At 47.3% G+C, this 14,400-nt stretch overlaps 1 protein-coding gene across 2 annotated transcripts; it reads left to right on the top strand.

Annotated features, from left to right (window-relative positions):
* The first annotated feature begins 818 nt into the window (after positions 1 to 818).
* On the top strand, positions 819 to 14,366 carry ubtd1b (ubiquitin domain containing 1b). 2 transcript variants are annotated; one of them, XM_023820269.2, is made up of 3 exons: positions 819 to 1,791; positions 9,465 to 9,692; positions 11,204 to 14,366. In XM_023820269.2, exons 1-3 carry the CDS (start codon positions 1,704 to 1,706, stop codon positions 11,584 to 11,586), a joined length of 699 nt encoding a protein of 232 aa, XP_023676037.1. In that variant the 5' UTR covers positions 819 to 1,703; the 3' UTR covers positions 11,587 to 14,366. The 2 variants fall into 2 exon arrangements, with proteins under 2 accessions (XP_023676037.1, XP_023676038.1); XM_023820270.2 differs by lacking the exon at positions 819 to 1,791 and adding an exon at positions 3,083 to 3,457.
* Positions 14,367 to 14,400: the final 34 nt, after the last annotated feature.

Genomic DNA, 14,400 nt, shown 5'->3' with positions numbered 1-14,400 from the left:
GATTTAACTTTTACTTAATGCTTAGCTTTTATAACGTATCCGTATGCCTTTACATTCAGTTTTTTTAGTTTAGCTTTGTTTCTTTTAGTTCTGTTTATGTGGACCGAATAAACAATATATATGTCTGTTTCTTTGTACGCATGCATATTTGGTTAATAAAACTGATTCTGACTTTAGAAACTCAAGCAAAGTGTCGTAAATATCAGCTGCCAAAATTTGATGATTGAATGATTTTTATGAACAATAAACTATGATGAAATTTGCAATGCAACATTATGAAATTGAGCTTAATTGTCACGGAAATGTGATTCGCCATGTCAGCGCACAGACTAGTAAACAATGACTTTTAACCAATGCATTTCAGAACTGGGAGTAATTGTACTGTACTCTCATCAAGATACTTTGACCGAACTGTTCCACTACATGTTCCGTCGCATACATCACGGAATGCAGGGTTCTAGAGATAAAGAATCATATATTGTAAATGTCAGGGATAAATATGTTTAACATTCCCTGTTAAGGGTCTTTTTGATTAAACTAGTGCGATAAGGTGCAAGAAATTCCTTGTACTTCTCTGTAATTGGCAAATAAAATATCTGATTCTGAAGAAGTAGTGGGTTCTTCTTCCACGGTATCGCTGACTTTTAGCTATAAGGCCGGAAACACCAGCGAGGAGCATAACAAAAGCAAGCCACACGCGCACACGTGCGTGTCTCACGGGCTGGACTTCTTCGGTACGTGACGCCACCTCGTGCAAGGGCACGCCTCCTCGCGAACGCGCCTGCGCGTCGAACCGCTTTTTAAACACCCCCCCCAGTCAAATACCCATCCGTCTCCCACCCCACCAGGAAGAGAGGGATTTAAACCTGTGAAGAAATGGAAGGAGGGGGGTAAAAAAAAAAAAAATCAACAAATAAAAGGCAGGAAAGGGGGGAACACTTAGCTGAAGGGTTAAACTGTATGGGAGATGACAACCTGGGAGTGGGGGATGCGCGTTTAAAATACCGCCTGAATGTGACCGGCTGGCTGGAAGAGGCGCCGGGCGCTTTGCAAACTTGTCTAGTTAGTAGTCCGGCTAACTAGCCTAGCCGCGGGCATGCTGTAGCCTGCCAGATAGATCGGGAAGCGGCCGACCGGGGTGTACGGCGGGCCCGCCGCCAGAAAGACGGTGTCAAAGTGCCGCGCTCGCCTCCAGCACCGTTTGATATACATAGTTTTGCCGAGACTGTGCGGGTATCCGCGCCGCTCGCCGGGGGGGCTGTGCCGGACTGCGCCGCGTCCTGCTTCTCAGAGGACAGTTGACACCCAAGTTTCTGTTTTAATTGAAATTATTATTATTTTCATTTTAAATCCTGCGGACGGCCAGCCTGCCTGAGTCCGGAGTCCCCCCCCCCCGGAGCGCCGGCACCTCCCCGGACGCGAAGCGGCCGCTTTGGGAAAAGTCGCCTGAAGTTTGCTGGCCGGCCGGGAGGGCGCCGCGACCGCTCGGTTACTAGCGGCTGACCCGTAATTAGCAAAGAGTTTAATCCGGGTTCCCCTTTTTATTTCTGTGCTTTATGCGGCACTGCTACTCGGAGGCTTTCCACGGCACGCTGACTGCTACATAATTATTTTTAAAATCTCAAGAATTTTTTTTTGGGCTTCTTGCACCGGCGGCACCCCGTCTCCGCCGCCTCATGGGGCTCTTTTCCTAACCGAGAGCCATGGGAGGATGCGTCGGACGGCAGCGTGGCGACACGCCGGCCCGGGGCTCGTCCAGGAGCGGCGGACGGAACCGTCGGAAACGCGGAGGTAGGGCTTCGTCCCGGAGCCGCAGGGGTTTGCGCACGGCGCTCACGTTTATCCGGCTGGATGATTTAACTGCGGGGATTGGGGTCAAGCGCGGGTGTAACGGGGGACTGAGCGCTAACGGGCCTGTATATGAAGCCGCACAAACGCAGGACGGCCGAATGTGTAGTTTAGTTTGTGTCCTGATTCTCACGTAGCCCGTTATCTGTAGGCGCCCAGGTGGTGCCACCCTTTATTATCGCTTATCTGGCTGCGGACCTCTGCGTCCCAAACTGCGGCCAGGAGTTTCCTCTTATGGGAGGCACTGCTGAATCGATCATGTTTATTCTGAATGTCACGGATGGAAAAGCAATATAACTTGTATGTTTCGTTTCCAAATTCTTTCCCTAGCCGAGACTTTATCTACAGTCTGCTTATGATAAAACCCTGCTCTGTTTCATTCTAGGTAAATTGTTTGGAATACTTATTTGGCTTATGACTTTCGAAAAAGGGTTTTTATATACATTGCGGGTGACAGAGGGCGGGGGAAGAAAAACTAAATCCGTATTACGTTTCGAGACTTCGTTTAATGTGTAGATGTCAGTTTGTTCTTTGGTTATATGTTGGTATGTCTTTCAGTTCGTAATCTGGCCTCTTAAGTTTTGTCTATCTTGCTTTTGTGGGGAGGACATCAGTCTTCTGCTTTGTCAGTGAACAGGATTTACGATCATTAATTTTAAAATCATGTTGTGATACTTTAGCTTACTTCACAGCTGGTGACCATGACACCGCATGCGTCATACTGGCACAGAGATTCCTTCCTGACAACATTTTTATGCACCTTTTCAATATCGGCACTCAGACTTTACTGCACAAATGTTCCTCCTTGTTTTATTTCACCCTTATTTAGATCACTGTGCTTTCCATGAATAGAAGGAAAGTACATCCAGCGCAGCCATTTTTAAAGTGTGCACTGGTACCTTCTGTTGTGATCACAACAAACTTCACTAAAAGTGAGCACATTTCAGTGTAATCTTAATCACTTTCAGTCTGCTTGCTGCTGTGTATTATCACTACGCAACACAACAACAGTACCTGTCAACTATTAACCAGACCCGAGTCTTAGACCTCTTTGGACCAGCTGCATAGAAATGGTTGCTGACATATTTCTGTTTGATGGTTCCTTTGCCATCTCCTGTTGTGGGAAGTGGCCTTTGGTGTAATTTTTTGTGTGAAATATCCCTGTCGTGTCAGTTTTTAACATGGGAGCTTAGACTTTTTGAGTTGGTGGAACGTCACTGCGATGGCTTCTCATCTCCTTGTTCAGAGAAACTGCAGATTGATGATAGGTTTCTTTTTCTTGATACTTTTCTGTGCAGTTGGAGTCGTAACCGTGTGAGTAATGTCTCGTTATTAGGAGAATGGAGGCTCGACTCGACACCGCTGCTCCGAGATAATCTGGCCCTGCCTCAGGCAAGCGGACAGTTACTGCTGAGGTTTATTTTTGACTCTTGGCTTTAAATGGGACTGATGGAATCAGGATTGCTGCTGAAGCACTTGGTAGTATTGCAAATATAGACATTGGCTGGGTAGTTGCAGATACAGTGGCTGCTTGCGACTGAACAGTGATGGTTTCAATTAATCTGACATGAAGTGTATGGGCCCTTACTGGGCAGGATGCATGTGCCAGGTGAGTCTGAGGTCATGACCTTGCAACCTGTAGTCTACTCTCATGAGTCCCAAGTGGAGTCCTACTGTTGTAGCCTTCAGTAAACTATCAATGTAGATGGATATGGTCACCATGCCTATTAAATACAGCCTCCCATCTTTGCCTGCTCTTTTGAGAGGCTGTCAGTATGGATGTCTCCTCCTTGCGCAAGTTTTTCCAGTTTTAATTTCTAAATTATTTGGCATAATTGTTCTCGCTGCTGCAGATTTTTTTTTTTTTTTTGGGGGGGGGGGTGGTTGGAATAATGTAGGTTTTTATTTTACCCATTTTATACAGTTCAATGTTTAACCAGTGTTTTAGGGATATGTGACCATTCACGTTGTCCTAGTTCCTCTTAGTGCCTCATCAGTTTGTCCATTCTATCTAGCTGTGTACTGGCTTGCGTTTCTCAGTGCTGTTTAAGTCCTGAAAATAGGATAGGGTTAGCTTGCTGGGATGTGACAACAGGCATGAAAAAGCTGCCTTAATATTAGCTTGGGTTCTCTTTTAAAGACATTTCTAAACTGACCTTCAGTCTTTGAGCTCTGACAAATGGGTTCACAGTCTGAATATTGATATTCTTGTTCGCTGCGTTTGAGTCGTCTGATCTGTCATCTGATTTGAGGATAAATTCAGAGTGTTTTTGTCCTTGCTATAAATATGGTAATTTCAGTGTAACTGTAAACCATTTGGCTTGGTGATATTCTTTACGATTTTAGCTCTTAACCAACTCTGGTGGATCTTGGCAGTTCCAGCCTGGTCTCATTCCAGGTGACTTCTTTAATGTGTCTTCATTGAGCAGTTGGCTGACTGAATCTGTAAATCACACTAAACAAGCCTTTTGTCAGAAAAAAGAAAGTGAAAACCTTTTTTCCCCCAGTTGATCAGCCAGTTTTAGGGAAAAGCCCATAATAGGATAGTTGGTTATGGGTGGTGAGTTATTGTTTGGTGCATGAATGAGATTTAATACCTTAAATAACCATTAAAGTTCGCTACTAATTTCTGTTTTTCTTCAGGTCTTTTAAAGAATCGTGATTCGCACATGAGCAAACGTACTTCAGCCGGTTCTCTGACCTGCATGATAACTAATTTGATTTAATGCTTCCTCATTGAGCGTATTCGTTTTATATGACTTGATGAGATGGCACAAAATCCAGTGTGTTCAGCGACCTTTAGGATTATGGTTCCCATGTGCTGCTCTGGCCCTGTTTCTCCTCATTTTGGCCTTTGAACTGCAGTGTTTACAGCTGCCAGGTCCTCATGGCCAGTAGGCCAACAACTGGGTTGACTGTTTAACTCACTGCCTCAGTACTCAGCGAGGCTATGGTTACAGCAGTGTTTCTCAGCCTGCTGTTTAGGGACCTGCAGGCGGTCCACGTTTTTGCCCCCATCCCAGTTGGGAGCTGGGAGGGACCAAAAGCATGGACCGTCTGGGGGGGGGGTCCCCGAGGACTGGGTTGAGAGACGCTGTGTTCGGTGATCAAACTGCCTGCATCAGCTGTCTGTTAGTGCTTGTTCTTCCTTTGTTCTTCCCTTGTCATCTGATACAAAAACCATATCCTGTGGGGGTTGATGCAGCTAGCGTCACGCCTGCGATATCCTGATTGCAGGCCTGCCCTGGAAATTATCTAAAAAGCTAATTTAGTCCCTTTTTTCTGACACTAATCCTCACTCATTTGTCACTTTTGTCTCCATTCAGAGACTTATTCGTAGAGAGATGCTGAACCTAGTGCGCTTACTCATCTGCAGTACAAATAACCTTTATGAAGGTGGCGCTTTCCTGCTCGTACTTTTCATACTTAGTGGATGGTAATCTTGGACAGTTTTTCAGGATGGGGTCTGTTTGGAAGGTGGGTCTTCCTGCCTTGCCTCTTATCTGTACAGAAACGCTATCAGGTCTGCCTTTACCATTTGCCTGTTCCTTAAGTTATATGTTGCATCATGGCATGTTTGATATTCTGCAGGGTTAGAAGGTATGTTTCAGCATATTTCCACTTGACTAGTCTTGTCCAAAGATAATTAGTACAAAATTGAGTAAGAAGTTCTCTCCTTCATTCATAACTTAGCTCTTTTTTTTTTTTGTCTGAATAAATGTGCTTGGAATCACATTACTGGTCGTCTTTTGTAATTTGAGGTTGTCTTGTAGGTCCGAGTTGTATTTAAGTGTATTTAGGCATTGAAAGTTAATTTAAGACTAATAGAGAACGAAAAAATTAAGCTGTCTCTGTTTTATGCCCTAAATGTCCCTGACCCTGTCATAACTGTGGAATTTGTTTATGAAATCCATTCTTTAATTTTTTTTATAGCATTTTTTGATTGTCACTTAAACAGGAATCAGCACGTTTAATTGCCCCATTCCCCCCCCCCTTTACGCTTGTTCTTTTTTTCGGAAGTTGTTGAAGAATGTGTGTAATTCTCCGTGGGCTTTCATTCAGCTTTATGAAAGTGACAGTTTTAGGTGGGCTTTTTCACGGCCTCCACCTCATGGTCTTCTCCCACCCAGGCTGGTGTTTGCTGTTGGACAGGTGACAGGTGACCGGTGTCCTTGCTCTGTACTCCTTCTGAGACTTTGCAGTGTGGGTCTGCAAGGCATACTATGTAGTCTTGTGAAGTGCCTTAAGCAAAGCCAGCTCTGGTTGGTCACTGTCCATCCAAATGTCCAGTAAGGTTAGCGATGATTGGCCCATGACACACCGATTTGCTTTCTCGTCTTGGAGCAAAAAGCCTGCGTTACTGCCCACACATGAACACAGGATGTGGGGGCACGGTACAAGATGGGGCTCATCTCCGCCTCACAACCACAGCGAACCCGCACTGGCCCCCTTCCCCTCTCTTGTGAGACTGCTTTCTGCCATGCCCCCCCCCCCCCCCCCCCAACTTCCCGGGACCATGTGCAGCCGTTTCTTACACCCACTACGCGCCCCCTCTCCGGATGCTCTTCCTGAATGGGGGCCCGCTTCTGCCACGACCCCCTTCCCCTCCCCCAGGAAAGCCACATGTACTCCGTGACTCGGCTGAGATGCCGTGGCACCGTGCCATCGGTCTCTGATGCCAAGTTAAATCTGCTGGCTGCGAAATTCAGAGCGAGAGCATCGCCAGGTTACTCAGGAGTGACACTAGCGTGCCGAAAGATGCCGGAGTGGATGGGGAAATATCTGAAAGGGTTTTTGAGAACCACGCTTTCAGGGGGAGCTTCCGCTTCCTTTCAAACCTCATTGCATTGTCCAGGAAATGGCACCCCCACCCCCGTCACATTGCTAGAGGTCATGCCTCTGCTTTTCATGTGACTTCCTTGAAGACAAGCACCCCCCCCCCCCCCCTGTTATGTGTGGGTGCATGACTTTCCACAGGAAGCAGAAGCACTTCACCACGCATCTCCAGCCTCGGCGAGACCACCGGCGCAGACGTCACGTGCCGTTATCTGGCAACCGGGAGGGACACTCTGGAGTTGTGCCCCCCCAACCCCCCTGGGTTATCTGCAGCTGCAGAAATGCGTGGTTGCAAAACTTTGTTGTGAAGCCACGGGCGGTATCTTTCTGTTGGGGGGTGGCGACATCAGCCCTCTTTGGCTCCTTTCTGACTGTTGACGTGGTTGCGATGGAATCCGCTTGTTGGGGGGGGGGGGGGCTGTAAGCTCACAGATGTTCAGACATGCTCCATTCTGTTGCCGCTCCGGGGTAAGAGCGTTTAATTTATGGGCAGGTGCTGGTTTTGGCGCCGTTTGGGATGTTCATAGTGGAAGAGTTCTTGCTGTTTCTTGGTGATTTGTGGAGTTTCGACGCTCCTAAGGCTCCCCCTCCCTCTCCAGTATATGATTGTCCCTGTTTTCTATGTTTAGCTTCAGGCTGTGTAGGATTGTTTTCGATCCTGAGATGCCTTTTAAAATTTTGTGTCTCGTATCTCTATCACCTGACAGTAGCACAGTGTCCCCAATCTGTACTCATCAGGGAATGATTGAACACGAGTACAGCTCAGCCTGCTGTTTTTTTTTTTTTGCTGCGCTTGTAAAGAATCAGCCTTTCAGGGGTTGATTCCTGCTTAAGCAGCTTTACGTGGCATCGCAGCTGCTGTGAGGCTCTCGTCGAGGTGCCTGTCCGAGACTGTTTTCCTACATCCTGAAGGTTGCCTGAATCGGCACGCTCACTCTCAGCCGGCAAGCTAATGTTTCCATTCGCCAGTCCTGCGCAAATGCGATTGCCATGCGAGGTTTTGAAATACAACAATTGCTTAATTTTTAATGCGTTTCAAAGTGCACGCCACTCTTGCTTTTCCAGTCTGCTGGCGCGTCTTGTTGGAGTGGGACATCTCTGGCACGGTCTGCTGTGTCAGGAAGCCCCAGACACAGAGGGGTGTCCAACACCTTTGTTTCTACTGTTAAGCAGTGACCTTGTATTCCTAACACAAACCCTGGCAAAAGCAAAACCGAGTCCCTGTGCAGATTTCAGATCCCAAAAAAGCTGTGTGTCTGCTTCGCAGCTGTGGTGGTGTTTTGGGGGAGGAGGTTTAACTCTAAATCCTGCTCTCTGCTCATTGATTAGAATGTAATCTTTTTATATATATTTATATCTCTCAAAGTCAGCATTGGGTGCTTGACAGATGGGAGTCGGGGTTATGATTGAATCAGGTTAGCACAGGATAGCGTGTACTGCCCCCTGCTGGTAGGCAGAGTAAGAATACACAGTATGTCCTTTTGACCGTAGGGGTAGCATTTTTCCAGGGACCATGTGGTACGTGTGATGTGCCACAAACCCCCCCCCCCCCCCCCCCCCAAGAGATGATGCTGAATAACGCAAACAAGGGTTTAGTGTGTGAGAACCTGTGTCAGTCAGGAGGTGTGAGATCGACCCTGAATGGCAGCTAGTAACATACAGGCCCAAACACACAATCACTGCAGCTGTAATCCTATGATGTCAAAAAGTCTGCTTTCTGTCTGTGGTTTTCATCCTGCGGCTGCTGTTGTGATTGCTGGGCCACATTTTCACTACAGGCCTAACAGCTTTCTGGGGGGGGGGGGGGGAGGTTTAGCATGTATACAGGCAGAAGCCAGAGAGCAGCATGTACAAACTAAACCCTTGACTGTGTGTCTTCACTTTCTTTGAATCTGCATGGTTTTTAATGGTTTCCAAAAAGCAGCTAATTTCATGAGTTATCTGTCCATTATTAAAAAAGAAAATAAATAAAAAAATCAGAATGGGAGTCTTGTGTTACCAAAAACCTTACCTGCCCATTATTATCATTTACTAATCACCGGTTTGTGAAACATCTCTTTCTGATCCACTGATTTTGCCTAAGTACGGCCTCACACTTTGTGTAAAGATCTCTGTGTAATCCTTGCGCTCTCTCATCAGGGCAGCCTGCTGCTTGTCAGACCCGTAAGTCCGCTTCGGCTGGGGAACTCCCAGCTTTGGTTTGCTGTCGGTGTAGTAGGTAACAATCGGATCCTCTATTCTGCTGGTCGTCACCCTATTCGCTGTTTGCCCTGGCTCGGGCCTGGCCCTTGCCCTTGACCGGTATGGTGAGCACACTGTTTCTCCATGCCTGTGACCCTTCTTAATAAAAAAGGAACTTTTATATCCTGCATTCATTGATGAACTTTGTCTTTATAAAGCACATTCTGAACCTGTCAGAGGTTACTCTGGTGCTCCACTGGCTGGGCTCCTGACCACAAAGTGTTGGATTTCCCCGGATGTGTCTGTTCGCGTTTGATGGTTGAGGAAGTGTTACTCGGTGTGGGATTTTGGGAGATTTAGGGTTTTAGATTTTCTTGCTGTTTTCAGGTAGTTTTGTGGCTCAGCAGGTTAGCATGCTGTGTCCATGATCAGAAGGTTGCCGGTTCAAGTCCAATCGTCAGCAGTTTGGTTTCACTGCTAAGCCCTTAACCCCCCAATTGTTCCAAGGAGTGTCTTGTACATTTCAGAAGGCGGGGTCATCACTTTGGATAAGACCGTCTGCTACATATGTAAAATGTAATTTGGTCTACTGTCCGCAGGCCGCAATGAGCCCCTGAAGAAGGACAAGCCCAAGTGGAAGAGCGACTACCCCATGACGGAGGGCCAACTGCGCAGCAAGCGTGACGAGTTCTGGGATACAGCGCCGGCCTTCGAGGGCCGCAAGGAGATCTGGGACGCGCTGAAGGCTGCAGCAGTGGCCATAGAGTGCAACGACCACGAGCTCGCCCAGGCCATCGTGGACGGGGCCAGCATCACTCTGCCCCACGGTACGCGCACGGCATGTGCACGGGCATCTGGCAGGGGGGGGTTTTATTTAAACGTCCAGTGTGGATTGGATGACGTGGGTGGGGATTCTAGGAGCTCCGTGATTGGCTACATCTGAGTAACATCATCACAGTGTAGCGGGTGTAGTTTTCACTAGGCAAGAAGTTGCAATGTCAAGCAGAACTGTCACCCGGCACCTACTAGGAAGGGGTGAGGATATGGAGGGATAAAGCCCGATTGTGTTTGGCACTTGCGTAAGCAGATCCTCCCATAAATTTTAGCTGACGTGGCTCCAGTTACAGTAGTATGGAAATCTGTGTTAGATTGTTACATTAATTATGCAATACTGTGCAAAAGTCAGAGGAAATGTTTAAAGCTATTTGTGCACATTTGCTCAGAACAAAAGCATGATTTAACATTGGAACACATGCAATTAAGATTAACATGATGAACACTGGGGAAAAAGGTGGGGATGTGTTACTACCTCCAGCGGAGGAGTTCAAGTATCTTGGGGTCTAGTTCACGAGTAAGGGGGGGGGGGGGGAGTGAGAGGTCTGCAGACAGATTGATGCAGCGTCTGCAGTAATGTGAACGCCGTACCGTTCTGTTTTGGTGAAGAGGGAGCTGAGCCAGACGGCAGAGCTCTGAATTTACTGGTCGATCTACCTTCGCCTAAGGTCATGAGCTCTGGGTAGTTACCGGAAGAATGAGATCGTGGATACAAGCGGCCGAAATGAGTTTCCTTCGCAGGGTGGCTGGGCTCAGCCTTAGAGGGTGAGGAGCTCAGACACTCGAGAGGGGCTCAAAGTAGAGCCGCTGCTCCTCCACATCAAAAGGAGCCAGTTAAGGTGGGTTGGGCATCTATCTAGGATGCCTCCAGGACGGCTCCCTGGGGAGGTGTTTCGGGCATGTCAAACCGGGAGGCTCCGGGGCAGATCCAGGACACGCCGGGGAGATTATATCTCTCAGCCGGCCTGGGAACGCCTTGGTATTCCCCTGGTGGAGCTGGAGGAGGTGGCTGGGGAGAGGGAGGTGTGGCTATCCCTTAGACTACTGCCCCAGCAACCCGACCCCAGATAAGTAGCAGAAAATGGATGGATTGGCAATAAAAACAATCGGGTATTTCTTCTGTTCTCCAAAAAGTTACTGGTATCTAGCTGGATGGCTAGATGAACAGCGCTTCAGTTCCCAAACCTCTCCTCAGGGGCACATTAGCCATTTTATCTATGTATTAAATGTCATTTCTGGCTTAAACTAAATTAGTATTATAATATCTCTCTGACACACTGTGACAGGCATACTAACGTAGTTTTACACCAATATGAAGATCAGTTAAACTTGATTATCTTTGGCTGCCTAAGAGTTCTGCACAGTACTGAATATGAGCAGTCGTTGGTATCCCTAAGCATCGTGCTGGGTGTGTGAGGCCTTTTGCTCCCACTGGGAACCAGTTGGGTGAGGGGGGTGGCATCATTTAGCACTCAAAGGTAAGAAGTCTTTGTGCCCGGCGCAGGCTCTCTGACGGAGTGTTATGACGAGTTGGGCAACCGATACCAGCTGCCAGTCTACTGCCTGGCCCCGCCCGTCAACCTGGTGTCGGAGCGCAGCGAGGAGGACGTGTCGGAGAACCCCGAGCCGCAGACCGCACCCAAGAAGGAGTTCCAGCTGAAGGTACGCCTCTCCACCGGCCGGGACCTGCGGCTCAGCGCCAGCATGACGGACTCCATCGGGCAGCTCAAGAAGCAGCTGCAAGTCCAGGAGGACATCGACGCTGCCCACCAGCGTTGGTTCTTCTCGGGGAAGCTCCTGACTGACAAGACGCGGCTGCAGGATACCAAGATCCAGAAGGATTTCGTCATCCAGGTCATCGTTAACCAGCCCACCATTCCTAACTAAGGCCCGGGACTCCCTCTGCGATCATCTCACCTAACATCTGAGCTATTAAACTGAGAAGATCTTGGTCGGTGGTCCTCTCTCATACCCACCCTTGTGTTTTTATTCCTGTCGCCTTCCCTGCTCCATCGAGCTGAACTTCCAAAGAGCCTGCTGGTCTTTGATAGCCTGTGAAAGTTTTTTGTTCTGACTTGGTCGTTGTTTAATAGACTGGTTGATACCAGGAACAAACCGAAGGTCTGGACAGGGTACTGCACTGTTGAAGGGTGTTTGGGCAGTCCATGGGGAGATCTTCCCATACTGCTCTTCATCTGCACTGTGGAGCCACCCAACATCTCGGACCCAAACGTCCCAGTGAACGTTGTGCTGGCCGAACCGCACCTCAATCCCGCTGCAAATGTGACTTGACACTTCTAATCTAAGTGGCAAGCTCCTTTTACTCACTTAATATGGTAGCTGTGTGCCTTTTTCTTTTTTTTTTTTTTTTTTTTGAGGATTTAAAAATACACTAGTGTTACTGGTAAGCCTAGCCGCGGTCTGTCAGATCAGCATTCAGGAGATGGGTTCATGCATTTCTGTAGTTGCCTTTAAGCAACCTTTTGATCCTGCAACCAGTGATACCAGGTCCTAAGTGGGTATCGATCCTGTGGTCTGGCCCAGTGCTGTAGGCCTTTACTTTAGTTAGGCTCTATAAGGTTAATAGGGCCTCTCGGACTTTTACCCCAGCATGAACTATTGAGCTGGGGACAGCACTTGCTAACAGTCCTTGATAAGAGTTGTTAAGGTCATACTTGAACACATTTCAACATCACTATGGTCTTTTAATGTAGATGAGGTGTTGTAAATATCCAGCGGAAGGTCAGTTTAATCTGATCGTACTCTGTCTTGCCTGGGTCTCTCTGTCTGGCAGGAGAGTGACTCCTATGGTACCCGCTACCTGGACTGGGCCTTGTGAGTGGGGGGGGGGTGCCTGGAGGTCTCCGGTAGTGTTCTTGACTCCCCCCCCCTACCCCCCCCCCCCCCCCCGGTGTTCCCTTGATGCTTTCAGCCTTTTAGACGCTTGGGCCGGATATGGCGGAGACGGAGCGCTCGATGGAACCGGTTGTTCTGGGAGACTTCCTGCTCTCCGCACGCTCTGTCCTTTTCGGCCGGCCTCGCGGCGGCTCAGGTATGCCGACGGGCTTGGATTTCTCAAGCCGAGGCTCTGAGAAACTGCATGTTGAACGGACGTGCCGTTTCACGTAACCCGAGGCGGGGGGGGGTTGGGGGAGGAGGAGGAGGATGGTTCCCTCGCCCTTGTGGAGCAGTGCCCGGATCTTTCCGACATTATGAAAATGTCAGAGGGGAGAAGTGTCCTGAATGCACATGCCGTCGTACATCCCAGGGCACAGTGAAAGTCTTAAATGACGACCTAAATATGACAAGTCTCGACACCCAATTAGATTTTTAGCACACTTTTATAGCTGTAGTGAGCGTATGGCACAAAACTGCATAGTTTGCATCGTTTTCCAAAGACTTTCCTTTCATTAAATGCAGTAAATTCTGATGCAGGACTTTTTCGTATTTAAAAATAATAATAATAATAATAATAATAATAATAATAATAAAAAAATAACTTGTAGAGTTGATGTAATGTGCGCAGGGGCTGCTCCTGGGGCATGCAACCCCCACATTCTGGGGTTAAATAATTATAGTGCAATATAGCTTAGTCCATATGCAGTTGCTAACTTGCTGAGATTTGAGACCGTGTGTCCAGTTGGGGTTGGGCCCTAAAGCCATACTTAAAGTACGCTGGCAAAGAAAGACATGGGCAGTCTGATATGTGTTCTCACAAGGTTTTTGGATCCGTTACTTTTATTAAAAAAAATAAATAAAAAAAAAGACGACTGGTAAATGCTGACAATCTTATTTTGTTGGTTCTAAAGCAGTTTGTGGAACGAATCAGTTAATCAACCTTCAAGTAGAAGTAAACGAACGGGCATGTGAGTTGTTTCCAGACAGTACGTGAGATGCAGGGGAGACTGTTCTCAACCTGCCAGGTCCTGATCCTCCTGGTGGCTTGATTTATTTAATTTTTTGATGATCTAAGGTATTTCTCACAGGTACTAACGTGAGGGATTAGTGTATCACTGCCAATATTCGGGAGATACTATCACAGAATTCCCATCCATGAGACTGTCCAGGTTTTCAGGTGATGACAGCAAGTTTCTCCCAACCGAAACCTGTCAGTCTGTTCTAATTTTGTTTCTCTGTGGAAATTTGTGATTTGACTTTGTGTGTGTGTGTGTGTGTGTGTGTGTGTGTGTGTGTGTGTGTGTGTGTTTGTCATCTGAAGTACGTTTTGTGTTGGGGAAACTTGACTGTGTGATAGTCTCTGTACCGCTCGCAGAGGGCAGGTGTGTATGTGCTCACAAACACTGTGAAAGCAGGTACTCTCAAGATAAAAGCCACGAATGACTCTCTCTGTCTGGGGATTTGCTCCACAGACCTGACAAATCAAGAAGCCATCCAGTAATGTCTAGTTTTGGGTGTATATCAATAAGATACCCCAAGTTCATATTAAAAGATGCAAGCATTCAAGTGTTATGTCCAAAAGGATGTAAATGTATAGAAATCTGTATATTTAGTCATTTGGAAATGTATGTGATTATAAAATACCATAGGATTCCACATAATTTAATATGCCCACAACTCATTGTACGAGTGATGTACATTTATAAGCTGATTTCTTTTCATTCTTGTTTTTTAAGCTGTCAATTAAAATTGTGATCTGTTTATTTTGACCCTTGCCCTTCCTGTCCATTTCTAACGTGCCCG

This window comes from Paramormyrops kingsleyae, chromosome 20 (assembly GCF_048594095.1).
Source record: "Paramormyrops kingsleyae isolate MSU_618 chromosome 20, PKINGS_0.4, whole genome shotgun sequence".
In the NCBI taxonomy this organism is placed as follows: Eukaryota; Metazoa; Chordata; class Actinopteri; order Osteoglossiformes; family Mormyridae; genus Paramormyrops; species Paramormyrops kingsleyae.
This window is presented reverse-complemented; position numbering and strand designations above follow the sequence as displayed.

What these genes read in the sequence shown, in the direction of transcription:
- ubtd1b (XM_023820269.2), top strand. Translation starts at nt 1,704, where the DNA reads ATGGGAGGATGCGTCGGACGGCAGCGTGGCGACACGCCGGCCCGGGGC. An exon ending in GAACCGTCGGAAACGCGGAG is followed by an intron (nt 1,792 to 9,464) that starts GTAGGGCTTCGT and finishes TACTGTCCGCAG; the next exon opens with GCCGCAATGAGCCCCTGAAG. An exon ending in CAGCATCACTCTGCCCCACG is followed by an intron (nt 9,693 to 11,203) that starts GTACGCGCACGG and finishes TGCCCGGCGCAG; the next exon opens with GCTCTCTGACGGAGTGTTAT.